Source organism: Scaptodrosophila lebanonensis, unplaced genomic scaffold (assembly GCF_003285725.1).
Source record: "Scaptodrosophila lebanonensis strain 11010-0011.00,11010-0021.00 unplaced genomic scaffold, SlebRS2 tig00000024-arrow-pilon, whole genome shotgun sequence".
NCBI classification, from domain to species: domain Eukaryota; kingdom Metazoa; phylum Arthropoda; class Insecta; order Diptera; family Drosophilidae; genus Scaptodrosophila; species Scaptodrosophila lebanonensis.
Window position 1 is genome coordinate 12236786 of NW_022060538.1, and position 15822 is coordinate 12252607.

Here is a 15822-nt window from a genome sequence, read left to right on the forward strand (position 1 = left end):
AGTTTTTAGCCTCATGGTTGACACAAACATTAGAGTTTCTTTCCTCTTACTTTTAGCATCATTATTAAATAGTCGTTGTGTGGTTTTTGCCTTTCTTTCTATTTTGTTGTTGTTGTTGTTGTACTGCCAGTCTCGTTGATTTTCTTTTGCTTGGAAATCAACGAGGATGTTAAATTGTTATTCTTCTCACTCAGAAAACGCATTTGCAAGCAACATTTTGAAATAGTTACCAAAAATGTTTCATTGAATTCCACAAAGTTTTCGGTTTTTGATTGAAACCCTTAATTTTTGGTATTTGCAGTGCTTTTTAGTAGAAAATACTGCTGTATTTATCAATATATTTGAGTTAATTCAAATAATATTCATTCTTTTGGTATTATTAGTACTTCTTTTGCAAGTCTATAAAATACCGAAGAAGTTTTCAATATGTTTGAATTGGAATTGAAATGTTTGAATTTTTAAACAATTTTCTTTTGGTATTTTCAGTACTTGTTTTTGTATGTCAATAAATACCCAAGAACTGTTCAATGTTTATTTAATTCCAGAAATAAAATTGGTATTTTTTGAAATGAAACAAAATTGGTTTTTGGTATAGAAACCACTTCAATATTGGAAACCAGTGAATTTTGCAATACCTTTTTTCACAATTTTGTTTGAATAAATCAGTACATTTCTGGTATTCTGTACTTCTTTTTTCATGTCAATAAAATATTAAGGAATTTTTCATCTTAATTTTCAGCTTTCGTCGCTATTTTCTGAGTGCGCTTTGCTATTGCTTGATAGTTTTCTAAGCTATTAATTATTTTCTAGAAATCTTTTGCTAACAAAAGTTGAAAGAAATAAACAACAACAAACAAACAAATTTAGTTCACTACAGCACATGGTAAATGTTATAAATAAACATAAAAATAAACATTGATTGGAAGTAAAATTGGAATTCTAAGTGTAATACTTTTGATATTTGTTGTTTGTTTGTTGGTTGGTTTCTGAGTGCCGGTCTCAATGGAAAAAGCGTCTAAAGGTTATTAATAACAATAATATATAAAGTCTTTAAGTTAACTAGATATTCGTACGATGTAATAAAATATTTTGATTTTGCTTAAAATGGCTGCTGTCTTTGCAACATACAACTTTTGTTCTTTTCGTTTTGCCGTTTAATATAAGTATGTTAAATATGTGTATAATATTCATTTGATTTGGGATTAATATTACTTGTTGAATTGAAAACCGTTTCGTTTTAAGATTTGATTTGATTTGATTGCACAGGAAAAATTCATTCAATATTAATTAAACAGTGCAATGGTGTTTAAGTTCCTAGTTTACACGTCTAATGTTTCAAATGTGCCGTCAACTATTGACAATTGTCAACGGGCGTGTAAACGTAGCCTAATTAGCAGCCCAGTTCACATGACTAGGTTGTTGTATAATGAGAGCTTTTGAAAAGTTATTTAAATACAAATACGAATAAATTGAATATATATATATATATACTATATATGTAAGTATATGTATATAATTGTTTGCTTTTAGAGCTCTGAAGAGTTGGTGGACATTATTTAAGGAATAAAACTACTCGTGTAAGGCCTAGTTCTAAGAATCGTATAACATTAAAAGTTTTCTAAAACTGTTTTCGACACGCATCAAAGAAAAAGTACGTATCTGCGGTATGGTGTGGATTCCTACTAAGTACGCGTATTTATCTAGAGAAGTGATCACATATGTACATAATGACTGAAGAAGCGATCTTTGATATCGGCATGCTTGATCTTGCAATGGGCCTTCATATTGTCGCGTCGCGTAAACTTCTGACCACAGACGGGACACTCGTGACTCTGCGGCCGATGTATGTTGGCGTGATGCCAGCGATTCGAGACGATCTTGTTGCAGCTGACACATCGGTACAGTGTCGGCAAAGTGCCCGATAACTGCACAAACAGTGTTGAGTAATCGATATTGTGATCCCGTCGATTTGCCGCTGCTGCTGCGGCCGCAGCTGCCGCAGCGGACGAGCTGCTAGCCGATGCGGACGATGATGAGGTGGGCTGGGGGGAGAGTGGTGAGGTGGCGCGTTGGTAGTGCGGGGTGTTGGAGCGCGCATGATGAGCATGATGGCCACCATAGCCATGGCCATGACTATGGGCCAACTCCAGCTGGTGGTGGCTTTGCTGCTGTTGAGAGTTGCTGCCCGTGGGCGATTGCTGGACGGCCGCGTAGCTTAGATGTGGATGAGTGGTGCCTGTGGCGGGCGAATAGGCGGCCTCGGCAGCGCACAAGGACTCGCCATGACGGCCCAAATTAAGAGCTGTCTGCGCCGCAGTTGCCACATGCGGTGGCGGCAAATGTTGCGGATGCAAAGGCGCATGATGATGCGCTGATGATGGCTGTTGCTGTTGCTGCTGACGATGATTGCAGCGTATGGCACGCATATTCAGCTCCTTGCACTTGTACTCGCAATTGTAATTGTTATCTAGATACATATCGGCTGGGTTGGCTGATTCGTCGCTGGGTTGGGTTGGGGCATAGACCACAGCGCGGCGATATTTGGGCACACCAGAATGATAGGCCCCCAGCTCATGCTCCAGCAGCTGATTGCTCATGCCCATATCCTCGTCCTCACCATCCATATCGCCATCGTTTTCGTTACCATTCCCATTGGCGCCATCTAAGTGATTATTGTTAAAACATTTAACGCGACCTGCAAACATTTGGCGTTTCGTATAATGCGTTATCACTGTGAAGGATTTAATTGTTCTTGGTTTTCTATTTCTGTTTATGTTTTGTTGTTGTTGTTGGGATTTCGCCAGCGAGTTTTGTTGTGTGTGGTTTTGTGGGTGTGGGTGAGTCTTTTCTACCATGCAGCCATGGAATGCAATGCCAGTGTTGCGCTCTCGTTTACATTCCATGCGCACAGCGAGCTCCGGCCAATTAATTTCTAGGGCTCTTGCTAATTATAAGTCGAGTATTTGTTTTGAACAGCAACAAAGTTCTTTATAATAGCTATATACCCAATACTGAATATTTCATACATAGAGGCTCTCACAACAGCTGGGACCGCAGCACCATATTTCATGGCTCAACTAAAGACTGATTGTCGTGTAAACATAGCCTAATGACGAATTTTGTGAGAACTTTAAGGGAAATTCAATAAAATGTATATTATTAATTGCTTTCCAAAACTAGATGTTATTGATAATACTAAAGCGCTTTTATTGCTACTTTTTCGTTATCCATCTAATTAATTTGCTTACGAATTAGAATGCCTGATGTCGAATATATTTTAACAAACTTTATTATTTTTTTAATAAAAAGAATTCCTATACAAGTAGAGCTCAAAGCATAGGTTCCAAATGAAAAGCCCTAATACCTTAATGGAAATCATTTTATTTACTAATTGGGCTACACTTTTTTTCTGAAGTGAAACTTGGTTCTTTTTTTTTTGAGTTCCCTATGGTGACTACTTGGACTGCATCAGCTGTTCTTTGGCTTTGTTCTTTAGTCTTTTTTTTTCTTTTGCAGGCCATTAAAAAATTGCGATACTATTGAAAGCAAGTGGGAAGACCCAGCTCTAGTCTGCATACAGTTTTGATACTTAAAAAAATATATTCGTATATATATAGATATTTTGTTAATTGACTGAGCATTTCATAATATTAATCAATAAATTGACACTAAAAAAACTGACATCTCTTTGCAGAAATGATGTATTTTTGTAGATATAAAACTTTCTCTGCTGCATATTCTGCGCATTTCTACAGAGATATGTAACATGATAAAACTTATCGCATGTATTGCAGATTTTATATCTTGGATATATATGATATCTATGCAGTTGATTCCGTCGATTTCTACAGAGATATTTGTAGTATTATATTTAACTAGAGCTAATTTACAATTTGGGACAATTATTCTTATTTTGGACCTACTATTCGATAATGAAAACAATGACTGTTGGCAATTCTGTAAATTTTTGATATAAACTCAACTTTTGAAAGCTATACATTATAAAGAAATTTGACACTTTTCGGCCAAGTTGGCAGCCCCCAAAGAATGTTGCCAACATAAAAGTAAATTTCAATCAATTCAACAAAACAGCGATGCAAACGAGAGAAAAATTGAAATGAAATAGTAAGTAAATAGTTGACCGATTCTACTGATACCCTATGGATCAGTGGCAGCTAAAAACGGATATACTGTTCGCATATTAGCGCTAGTAATATGTTGAGCTGATCTGTGGTCCCAGTTTTCTTTTTATATTTCTTTTGTTGCTTTGTGAGTTGAACTCTATGTATTAGATAGGCATTGGTGGTCATTTTGTGGAGGGTTTGGAACGAAACTTGTACGAGTATATAATGTATGTAGGTAGGTAGGTATTATAGTATATGGTATGCAAACGAATTCAACAACAGACAACTACAAAAAATGGTTTTCTGTGGCTCTTTAATGTATCGTTGGGTAGTTGGATATAAATATAGTATGTAGTAGGTAGTATGTAGTAGCATCTTATTAACAATTTCATTTCGGTTTTGTATAGCATTTTTGTTTGTTTTGGAAACAACTATATATATATATATAAGTTTATAGAGCGTGTGAATGTTTTGTGGTAGAGTATTGAAGGCATAAATGGAACATAACAGAATTGCAATAAAGAATAACGCATTGGCAAAGGATTTGGTGGCTGACTAGCTGGTTGTTGTTGTTTTTTTTTTTGTAGTTGTTGCTTTTGTTGCTAATTGCGGGTTGAATATGGCTTTCAAATCAAATATACAAACAATTCGTAATCATAATAAATCAACAGTAATAGTATGTGGCATTAAACGTATTTATAGCTTTTATGTTGTTGTATTCGGAACAGTTTCGGTTGTAAAATTGAAAAAAAAATTTAATAAATCAATTGACATACAAATAAATAAGGCTGGACTTAAAGCTATGGTTTGTTTGGTTTGGTTTGGTTCGGTTTGCTTTTGGCTGTTTTCTTTTTTACGGCATTTGTCTTGTTTGGTACTGTATTTAAAGGCAGGTTTCATAAGAGGAAAATAGCTATTAAACAAGTCAGCTAAAAAGAACAATTGTATAATGGCATTAAGGAGAAACAATAGCGTAAACGAAATACATAATAAAATAAAATATAATAACTCGCATGTTTGTGTCATTTGTGGCGTAAAAATTGATGGGCTTTGCGAATTATAATACAATTCATCATCAATTAACTTATGTTGGGCTATAATGTTGGATATATATAGAAATATATACAAGTATATATATATTTTTATTCAATATATATGTTCTTTTTGTTCATTTTTGGTACTTCAATGTTGCAACAAATTCGATTTCACAATCATTTCGGAATGGTTTCACAAATTCCAGTTCTCTTTGTTTAATTTCATGTTTGTTTTTAGTTCACTTTGGTGCCTAAGTTGGGAAATTTTTAATAATACGTGTAACAGCTAGTTACGTTTATTACGTTTTTCATTATTATTATTATTATTATAATTTTAATAATTATAACTTTTTGTTGTCATTTGTGCGCAAACTTTGGAGCCAATGTGCGTTGTTTTTACCGTTTCAAATGTTGCTTTCTTGGGCGGGGATACGACTTTTTTCACACACACACACACACACACACATACACGCACTCATATGCACACACACAGACACGCACACACACACACATATATAGATATTTATATTTATATATGTAGAACATAAAAGATATATTGGAAAAAACATTTAGTAGCTTGAAATACCAATTTAAACGAACAGACAGTCAGTTACATCTCGTTAAACAGTGTGGCAAATGTGATTTGATCTCAAAGAAATAAATTGGAAAAATTATATCGGGTTAGTAGAAATATTCAAAAGAAGAAATTAGGTAGCAGATATTGTATTGAAATAAGAACAAATTGAATTCTGCACTGCGGCAGTTTTGTGTATTTTCTTTTTTGTTGTTGTTCGAAATTCTTACCAACACTCAAAATTTGAGTAAATCTTGGACAATTGCTGAAGTTATAGAATTTTGTGTGGTTTTTTGTTGTTTTTTTTATATATGTTATTTTATTTTCTTAGACAATAAGTTGCAACATTAAAGACGAAAATAGAGTTGAAAAATTTTTAAGGGTTTTCGGTTTTAGTTTGGCACAGAAATGGCGTGAATTACGAAATGACAATGAAAAAAAAATAGAAGGAATTCAAAATTAAGGAACCAAACAAAGCATTTAAGAAAACGAATATTACGAATTTACTTATATGCCCTTTCCAACATTTCAAGCAAAAATATTATCGAACGATCGATCGATCGATCTGTTTTAGTGCGCAAGAATAATTTCGAGCGATCAGCGCGCGCAGTGTTGGTAAGCGCTGTGTGTGTGTCTGTGAGGCATGGGCGTGTGTATGTGTCTGGTAAAGCCTTTGATTTCATAAAATTTCAATTTGTAGTCGATTTAGTTTTTATTTATTTATTCATAGTATATGTAGTAGTGTGGGTGTGTGTGTGTGTGACGACCAATTTGCTTCAATAGAAAAAATTCTTGTGTGTGGTATGTATGTAGGTGTGTATCAACGGAGGCATTTTCTAAAACTAATAATATTCGATAAAGAAATTAAAAACTTAAGACTAAAGTAAGGGAAATGGAAGTGAAGAGTAAATAATATTTAATTGAATTAATTGAATGATTCAAATTTTAAAAAATTAATAAGTAGGTGGGCGTGTGTATGCGTCGAAGGAAGAAAAAATATATATGTATGTATACATATATACATATAGACATGCAACATGCTTCACAGCATACAGAAACTAAACCGTAACTATATACGATAAGTTAGCTAAGACTATAATAGAATACCATACACAATAATACAGCGATATAGTATGTATTGGCAGAATATATAAAACTATATATAATACGACAAACAACAAATGATTGTACAAATTAAACTATTTGGTAGGAGAGGTGTTGATCTGTTGCTCTAACTAGTTTATTCATTTCTGATATGTTGTTGAAAGGTTTTGCTTCTTTTTTTTCACTCAAATAACTGACTTAAAGTAAACAGAGAGGGAGGGAGGGGGTAGCGAGGCAGGTAGATAGGGTGTGGGGGTAGCAATAAAATAAATATAGTATAGTACACGAGAAATCAAAAAAATACTTACACAAGCATAAGAAGGGAAAATGAAGTATAAAGAGCTCTTTGTTCAGGGAAGCTTACAAATTAAAGATACGCAAGTGCACCGCGAGCGACAGATATAGGAAGAGAATTTCTTGCTATATTTGTATTTTGTATGAAAAGTGTGTACGGTCTGCGGAGGGAGAGGGGGGGGGGAAGGGGTTGGGGGTCGGTGTAAACAGGATATTCATGCAGGAAAATGCTTGCCGTACAGCTTGAAAAAATTACATGTAGCTGCTTTCGCGGAAAAGGGAAACTTGTTGAAAATTGTTCAATCCAATAGCATTAGAGAGACGTACAATTAATCAATTCTCCAAATCTACGCTATATACATGTAATTATGCCCTCTAAACGCGATTGTTATGTAGCATGGCGTTGAGGAGTATGTCTAGAGCTAATTGTTAGAGGAAAGTTAAAAGTGTACTTTAAATACATACAAGTATATAGGGAGAGGAATTGAAGCTACGGTTTTGCTACATTTTCTTTTTACAATTGTCGTTTGACGCGACTACTTCTTCCTCTTGTACGAGTATATTCGCGTGAGGAAAAACAAAAAGTTTACAAACACAAATTACATACGCAAATTTCTTAATACTTTCTTTTCTTTTTTGTTTTTTTGTTTTTTGTTTCGAGTGCATTCGGGTTAAAAGCACAAAAGAGTAGCATTAGAACTTGAACATTGGCTTTTCAGTACTCACCGTCAATATTGTCGGTCTGGTCGAGTGGCATTTGCTTGGCATCGTTGTGCTCCTCCCTCGTGTCAGCTCCTTGCAGGGCATGCTGTGAGAGCAACGTGGACATATCCTCGGCGTGCAATTTCAGAGCAGCGGCGCTCTATAGATGTCATTTTTTTATTGTTTTTTTTTTTTGTTTTTTGTTTTGTGGTGGATGGGAGAGACAGAAAGCGAAAAGAAATGGCCAAACCGTTGTAATTGAAAATATTATAAAGTTTTTCAATAAATGTGTAAACTGTACAGAGAAGGACAAACGAAAAAAAAAAACTAGAGTTTTGTTCTACTACACTATAGAAAATCGTCTCTGTAAGCAAACCCTATGTTAGCAGTTTATGCCAGACACCTCACAAAAATTTTAGCCTTCGCTCTTCTGCAGTCTGGCAACTTTTTTTGATGCAGACAAATTTGTTGGAAACAAGTGGCAACAGAACAAAGTTAAGGCATGGCATTAGCTTAGAGTATGGCAACGCCAGGTGGCTTTACTTAAGCATATATTTATTTATTTAATTTGTGTTTTCTTAAATCATATTTTATTTCATTATTGTAGTTTGCAGTTTATGCCAGTAAGTTGACAAAATCATGGACTTTTCTACTTTAAGATTGAGTTTTCTGTCTTTCAATAGTTGGTAAGTTACCTTTATCATTAACCATTATACACTTGTTTATTTATGTTCGAATACGAAAGCACTGCCGGAGTTTATTTCACAAAAATGATTTATTTTCACCTTTGTTGCAAAAATCAAGAAATATGTATAACAAAACCGTTATGGACACATTTGACCGAATTTGAAGTCGGAAATGGTAAATGTTTAATAAAATTGAAATTTGAAAATTAGTTTTCATATCTGTAGAAATTCCTTTTTAAAAAACAATTTTTTATGATGCGAAAAGAGAGCTTTTCTGTTTTTCGAAATGACCATGACTTCTTGAATTAGCAGTCATAGAATACCATTAAAGAAGCATTTTTGAAAAGGTGGCAATTCTTTAATGAGACGTTTGAAGAGAAAGACACTATTTTAAAAGTCTGGAATAAATCTAAATTAAAAGTCTGGCACTGTAAGTTTAAAGAAAACTTAAATTAATTTCTTGATTTCATTTGGTTTGTTTCAGTTTTAATTAGTATATGTGGGCGGCCTATAGAGTTGTTTAGAAATACGTTTTATTATATTGATTTTGGGACGATTTTCTGTAATTATCTCAATAAAAAGGAAGCGTTACAAATATGAAAATCAAAATGTTTTATTGAGGCTTTTGAAGAGAAAGACAAAGTCTGAATGAAAAGTCTGGCACTTTAAGTTTAAAGAAAACTTAAATTGATTTCTTGATTTCATGTTAATTAGTTTCAGTTTTAATTGTTTTAGTATATGTGGGTGTTATTCAGAAATAAGCGTTTTATTATATAGACTTTGGGACGATTTCCTGTAGATTAGGAACAACACTATTTTATTTAAAGTGTATTTAGACTGTGTTGGTCTAAAGCAAAAGTTTTATTCGTCAATTGCAAAATGCTTTCATAAGAACTTAGAAATAGGATTCACAAACAACTAACAACTAAAAATTAACACTAAAAACGAATGTCTACAGTCTACAGTCTAGGTCGAAATGGTGGCTTTATAGCTAGTAGGTACATATAACTAGGCACAACTACAACTAATAATCCTGAGTGTGGCTGTAAGGCTGTGGGCAGAAGCACGGGCTAGACCTGGCTAGACATTATCCTCGCCCACATTGATGGTGATGACGTCGGGGGTGCGACGTTTCTGCATTTTGGCCCCTTGAGCTGAGGTGCTAGGATTGGTCTCGAGGGCGACGATACTGCTGGAGGACTGCAGCTGGCATTCCTGCAGCTCGCGCTCATAGCAGAGACGATGCGATTTGCATTTGTTGTGATGATTGACAATCTCCAGGCGAAAGTTGGAGTTGCCCTCGACGAAGGAGGTGCGTATGTCGGCCAGTTCGGTGGACCATTTGCGGCAATGCTTGCAGTACATGGTATTGGCCCTCTCGTCGTACTGCAGCCAATCGAACTGATATAGCCAGTTCGAGCGGAAGCGTCCGCTTTTGCGGGAGCCCGGATTGCTCGGCGCTGGAGGACCGAGCACCGATAAAATGTTGGAGGATTTTGTAGCGTTTGAGGCGCTGCTGGCGCCATATTTTTGTGTACTCGTTGCTGTCTGCTGTTGTTGGTTTTGTTGGTTTAGTTGGTTTAGTTGTTGTTGTTGCTGCAACAATAAACGCTGCACGGCCGTATCGAGCGCATCTGGTTGCTGATACCAAGTAGAATGCTGTTGCAAGCTCTTTAGCTGCGCCTCTACCGCTTGCTGAAGCAGCAACTGTTGCAAGCTGGCTGTGTCTTTGTCTTTTGTGTTGTTGCTGTTGCTGTTACTGTTGCTACAAGCTTTCGGCTATACACAGTAATGTCCAGTAACAGAAGCAAATGAACAAACAGGAGCAAAAACAAAAACAAAAAAAAAGTGGTTGGGGAAATAGAATTAATCTAAGAAAAATGGTAAAACAATTTGTTCAAGCTATTGTAGAAGGAAGGATTTGCGCTGTTTTCGTTGCTGTTTTCGAGCTAAGCTTTCTTTCAGCATTAATTGAATTTGATTTACAACTAACATTGGAACGTTGTAAAATTGTTGAGATTTTTTCTTTTTCTTGGCCGATATTCCGTACGAATTTCGAATAATGCTAATGCCTAGCTAATGCCAAAAAAATGTTCACATTGGGAGTATACTCTTTAATTTCATTTTATATCATTTTTTTCACTTAATTAACGTTCATTCTTACATTTTTTTTACATTATATATTTTCAAATTTAATTTTTGAATAATGAAATATAATTTTCAGTTTTCAGTATATTAATTGAAAATTTAGTTTAAGTTAGTGAATATACTTTATAAATTGATAAATAGTGTATTTATATATTATTCAATATTACTTTATTTTAAATGTTATAAAATGAATTTTCCTTAGTTTTCTTTTAAGCAATTTATTATTTACTCAATAAATTTGCATACAGATTATATTTTTCAAATATAATCTTTACAGTTGTTCAAATTCTTTCAAGTTGAGTCTTATTAAGGGTTGGGGTATTTGTAATTAATAAAAGGAAGTTTTTTTTTTCACGGAGAAAGTCCATTTAAAAATTATTATTATTATTACTTCAATATAAATTTTGTATGCATTAAAAAATATATATATTTCGATTCTAAATTTTCAATAAATTTATTATTATTATTACTTGTCATTGTTTTAAATTATAATTTTTAAAAATGCTATTAGTTTGAATTCTTATTTAATTAATTAATTTAATTTCTTATTTAATTGAAATTTTATTAATTGTTATTTTTTTTACTCCAAAAAAGATATTTTTATTAATTTTTAGAAATTGTTAAATTAAATTTTTATTTCTTTTTACGATGTTTAATTTTATTCAAATTATTTAAATTTCCTTTTTATATTTTTGTTCATTTTATTATTTTAAATTTTTAATAGTATACTTGTTATTAACTATAATTTTTGGTTTTATTTTTTTTTAATTTAAAAATTATATTTCTTACAAAAGTTTAATTTTTATTTATTATTTTTTAATTAAAATGAAGTATTTTTTAATTTTCAGTAACTGTATTTTTGTATAGTTTTAATTTACTTTATTTTCTTTAATTGTTTTAATTTTTTATGGTTGAACTTGTAAATAAGTATAATTACTTATTTGAAGTATTGTTAATTTTTGTTAATTTCAGTTTTTTTTTTAAATGCATTTTTATCTAATTTATTGTTATTAAAATTTTTTATATTCTTTTTGCTTAATTTTATTTTTAAAATGTACATTTTTTTAAAATAATCTTCCTCTGTTAACGTGAAATTTTGCGTATGAAACGAATTTTAATTATTTCGAAAGAGTTTCGAACGTATGTATATGTATATCCCACACATTTTTTGAATTCTTTTGGTAATTCAGGCATTAACAAATTGTTGCATTATAAGATTTAAACAAACAACCAATCCTTCGTTCTCCTCGCCATCTGAATTTGTTGCTTTACGCGTTTTTCTTAAATTTTACAAATAACGACGCATACGACTGACTGACTACGAGTATGTGGACGCAGTTGAAAGCATTTTGCAATTGGCTTTTGCTTACAATATTTAATCATTATTGTTGTAATATGTATTTGTATAGAATCGAGTAGTTATTGAAGCTTCAACAAAAATATGTAATGGTAATGGTATTTGTAATTGGAACCATCGCACCGGTCCAAAGAAAAAACCTTAACAATAACAAAAATTAAACTTGGCAAACAAAAAATGGCAAAAATTGAAAGAAATTGAAATTCGGGCGTAAGGTGAATAAAAAGTGGTGGGTGGGGTGTTGAGTCGATGGGTTGGGGTGGGTTTGGGGTGACTTACCGACAAGTATTCGGGTGGCAAGCCAACGTGATGCTCACGCTGCTGTTGTTGTTGCTGGGCATCCATCAGTTCCTGCTTAATACTTAGCGACTGACTGAGACCACTGAGCGCGCTGGCCGCGCCCACATTGCCGCCACTGACCAGATGACTCGCTACCATAGATAGAGGCGACTCGCGCCTGCCGCCCGCATCCTCGCTCTCTGAGGTGCTGCCGCCAGCTTTTGGCACGGGACTCGACTTGAAGTTGCTGTGTGCGGTGGCCTGCAAGCAATAATCAACGATTAGTTAGTCGATCTAGTCCAACCGATTATCAGACATCAGGCTATCAATAAACTTAACATACTGAGAAATCGAATACAACTTTGGGGAGAAAATGGCAACTGGGCACAGTTTTGAAAATATTTCTTTTGGTTTTAATGTAATTTTTGCGAATATGAAACCAAATGCAGATCGAAAAGCTAATATCCTAGCTGCTCTATAGTAATAAGTCTTAAGAGTACTAGCCGACAATTCTCGATACTGAATACGATATAAATGTATATAATACATATAACATTTTATGAAAAAAACACAATTCATGTTGCTGTACCTTTATTTACATTTTATTAGAATTCTGTAACCGCAAAGAAATAGTTTTTCAAGTCCCTATAATGCGTGGCTTAAGCAGATGCCTTCTAACTGAAACAAGGGATACTAGGATCTAGTTTAACGCAAATCTTGACAAATCTTGGCTAATTCTTCCTTCCATGAGTTAGTTAAGCTTTTCTTAAGATGTGCTGTTAACAGAAATGTCTCATTCTTGATATATTTAAATAAATTTTGATTTGCACTTGTTGTTGTGTATTTTCCTAAATATTTTTTCTTATAATTTTTTTTCATTTTTTTTCGACCAAAAAAAGAAATTAAATTAACAAAAATGTAAATGGTTTCGACTGGCAACGTTCGAATACGATTTGAATAAAGTCCATCCATTCATTATTTAATCAAGTTTGTGTTATTGTTGTTGAAAAAATAGACAGTTATATAAAATAAACAAAAAATCCTAAGAAATTCTGCATAGCTTAGGAAGTGGAGCTGACTAAGATAGCGGAGAAGATAGCAGAAGCCAGCATGGTTCATTGAACGAGTATATTCTGGAATACAGAACACTATTAATCTATATATTCGATTGATTGGTGATCGACGCACAGTCCAGACGGTAAGAGCTAATGTGGACGATAAGAAGCGGTTTTGAAAAATTCAAGCTCCAAAGGGGGGAAATCGAGCTTCAAAGTTTTGCTAAAAATCCGCATTTTTCAACTTTAAAATAAATTTTAAATTTAATAAAAGAATACAAACAAAACTGCAAACTCGGTTTTTTATTTTTTTTCTTGGAGACTGAATTATTGGGGTGTACAGCCCAAACGGTAAGAGTTGAGAAAATTGGGCTCCACTATCCTAGGCATTTCAGATACATTTGTAGATACAAATAGGTAGATCTTTCTGGGACATGGTATGATGGAGTAGGTCCTAAGGGCCGCACATCTCAGACGCACATCTCGGGATGTGCGGGCTTATCTAGACTTCAACTTGTGTGGGCACTAAAGTAGATGGTAAGCCCCCTTAAATGCAACAATATTTGAATATTATTAAAATAGGTGCTGAAGCACTTTAAACTCAAGTGTTTGTTTTTATTTTGAAAGTGAAATTTTGGTATGACGTTCAATTCAGAATGTTACCGCTGATGGCATTTTTTTATGAGTATGCTTATCGCACATCTTATCAGTGGTTACAATGTCAAAAATAAGCACATACATATGTATATACATATGTATGTAGAACTGTTTGCACTCTGCTATAAAAAATATCTGCCCCTGCACCCTACAGTGTGCTTGTTTCGTATGTTTGATTGTGCGGCGAGAGCGCGGCACGTGCCACCTTAACAGGCACGTACCCATATGTATGTACGCATGTATGTGTGTATGTTTGTGGCTACCTACCCATTGGTAATAAGTGGATGCGAACTGACTCGAATATGCCGATACGGATAGTAGCGGACGTTTGTATCAACAACACAGAAATAGCTTATACTTAGCATACTATATATTTAGATCACTTGAGCAGCTGATAGAACAACAACTGAGCGAACTAAAGCTCTTCGTGACTTGGCTCAATAAAAAATTGACCAACATATATTGTATAAAATATATAGCATATAATCCACATACAGAAAGTTGAGAAATATGGTTAAACAAAAATCTCTGAATAACAAATTGATTTAGAATTGCTTCAGAGGATATTTAGAATGCTGGGAAATTTTACAATTTCGTTAATGATATAAATTTAGATAAAATTGAAGTAGATTTGAAATTTCGAAAATGAAGCTCATTTGAGAGTATATAAATAATTTGTAAGTGCATTACAAATGACGTAAATGGTTCTAAATGAGGTTTTGAATGACCATACAAGAAAAATGCTTGTTAGTTGCATTTTCTACAAAAAAATAAAGGAAAGTCTCCATAAGATCCATCTTTTTGAGTTCATTTTTTCGAAATACATATGCGCGTAAAATTTTCTAGAAAATGTAGCGCATAAAAAAGCGATAAAAGGAAAGAATTGGCAAAAATGCAGTCTAGAGATTATTATGATTTGGGATCCAAAATCAATCTTTTAAAAAAGACTGAAACGACAAATACTTGTAGTATGTATTAATAATGTTGGTCCGAAGGAATATGAAATGGTAATAGAGTCATAAGTTCATATCATCATAAATAATTTTAATTTTAAAAATACGATGTTCAAAGCTGTATTTAAGTATTTAAGTACAACAAATAAAAGGCTAAGCAAGATTCTTAACATTATTTATTAATCCTATTTAATTGCTGTCGGTAGATGTGAAAAAATGTACATACTAAGTATAAATTTCACATATATATAAAGAAAGACTGTGCGCTTCAAAAATGTCCTGTTATTTCTTCCTATTTTCTTTTGCGAGTGTACCTCGCCAACCTATCGATATTTGATTAGTGCAACAGTGACACGGCTGATAGCAAATAACATAATTATCGTTCGATTTGTATCAGTTTGATTTCTAATATAACATTTCCGTTCAGACTTTAACATTCTGCTTAGGACATTTCTTAAATGAAGAATAAAGATTAAAAAGAAAGACTTTAACAATGATATTGTATGTTTAAAGAATATTTTCTAATTTGTTTTGATTTATCGATATACTTCTATACGTAAAAGTAAGAGAAGGTTCTTTGTGGATTATTATAGAGTATACGAAATCTTCAAATATCTATAACAATCATACTATATTGTTAGAATTCAATCGATTTTAACTCTAATATATGGTTCCACATATGCAGTTAAAGAGTTAAGCTTTAACATCACACAAACATTATTGCAAAATACGAAAAAGGGATGGTCCTGCCTGTTCCCTAGTTTAAAAAAAAGTGCGTTTAAAATAATTATAGTAATTAACTACTGTGTGTCTGCAGCTAATAAATATTTGATGCTTGATTTGATGCGACATAAT

General features: G+C 33.4%; 1 protein-coding gene across 5 annotated transcripts in view; it reads right to left on the bottom strand.

Annotated features, from left to right (window-relative positions):
• LOC115620313 (sex determination protein fruitless) overlaps nt 1-15822 on the bottom strand; it is a 180474-nt gene that overhangs the window by 10053 nt on the left and 154599 nt on the right. For 3 of the 5 annotated variants that reach the window (XM_030513499.1, XM_030513501.1, XM_030513502.1), the window contains 3 exons: nt 12303-12563; nt 7857-7992; nt 651-2695 (listed from right to left, as the gene is read on the bottom strand). In XM_030513499.1, the coding sequence (XP_030369359.1) occupies nt 1713-2695; nt 7857-7992; nt 12303-12563 (1380 nt within the window). In that variant the 3' untranslated portion in view covers nt 651-1712. Of the gene's footprint in view, nt 1-650; nt 2696-7856; nt 7993-12302; nt 12564-15822 lie in introns of those variants that run through there. The other 2 variants (XM_030513504.1, XM_030513503.1) reach the window with 1 other exon arrangement.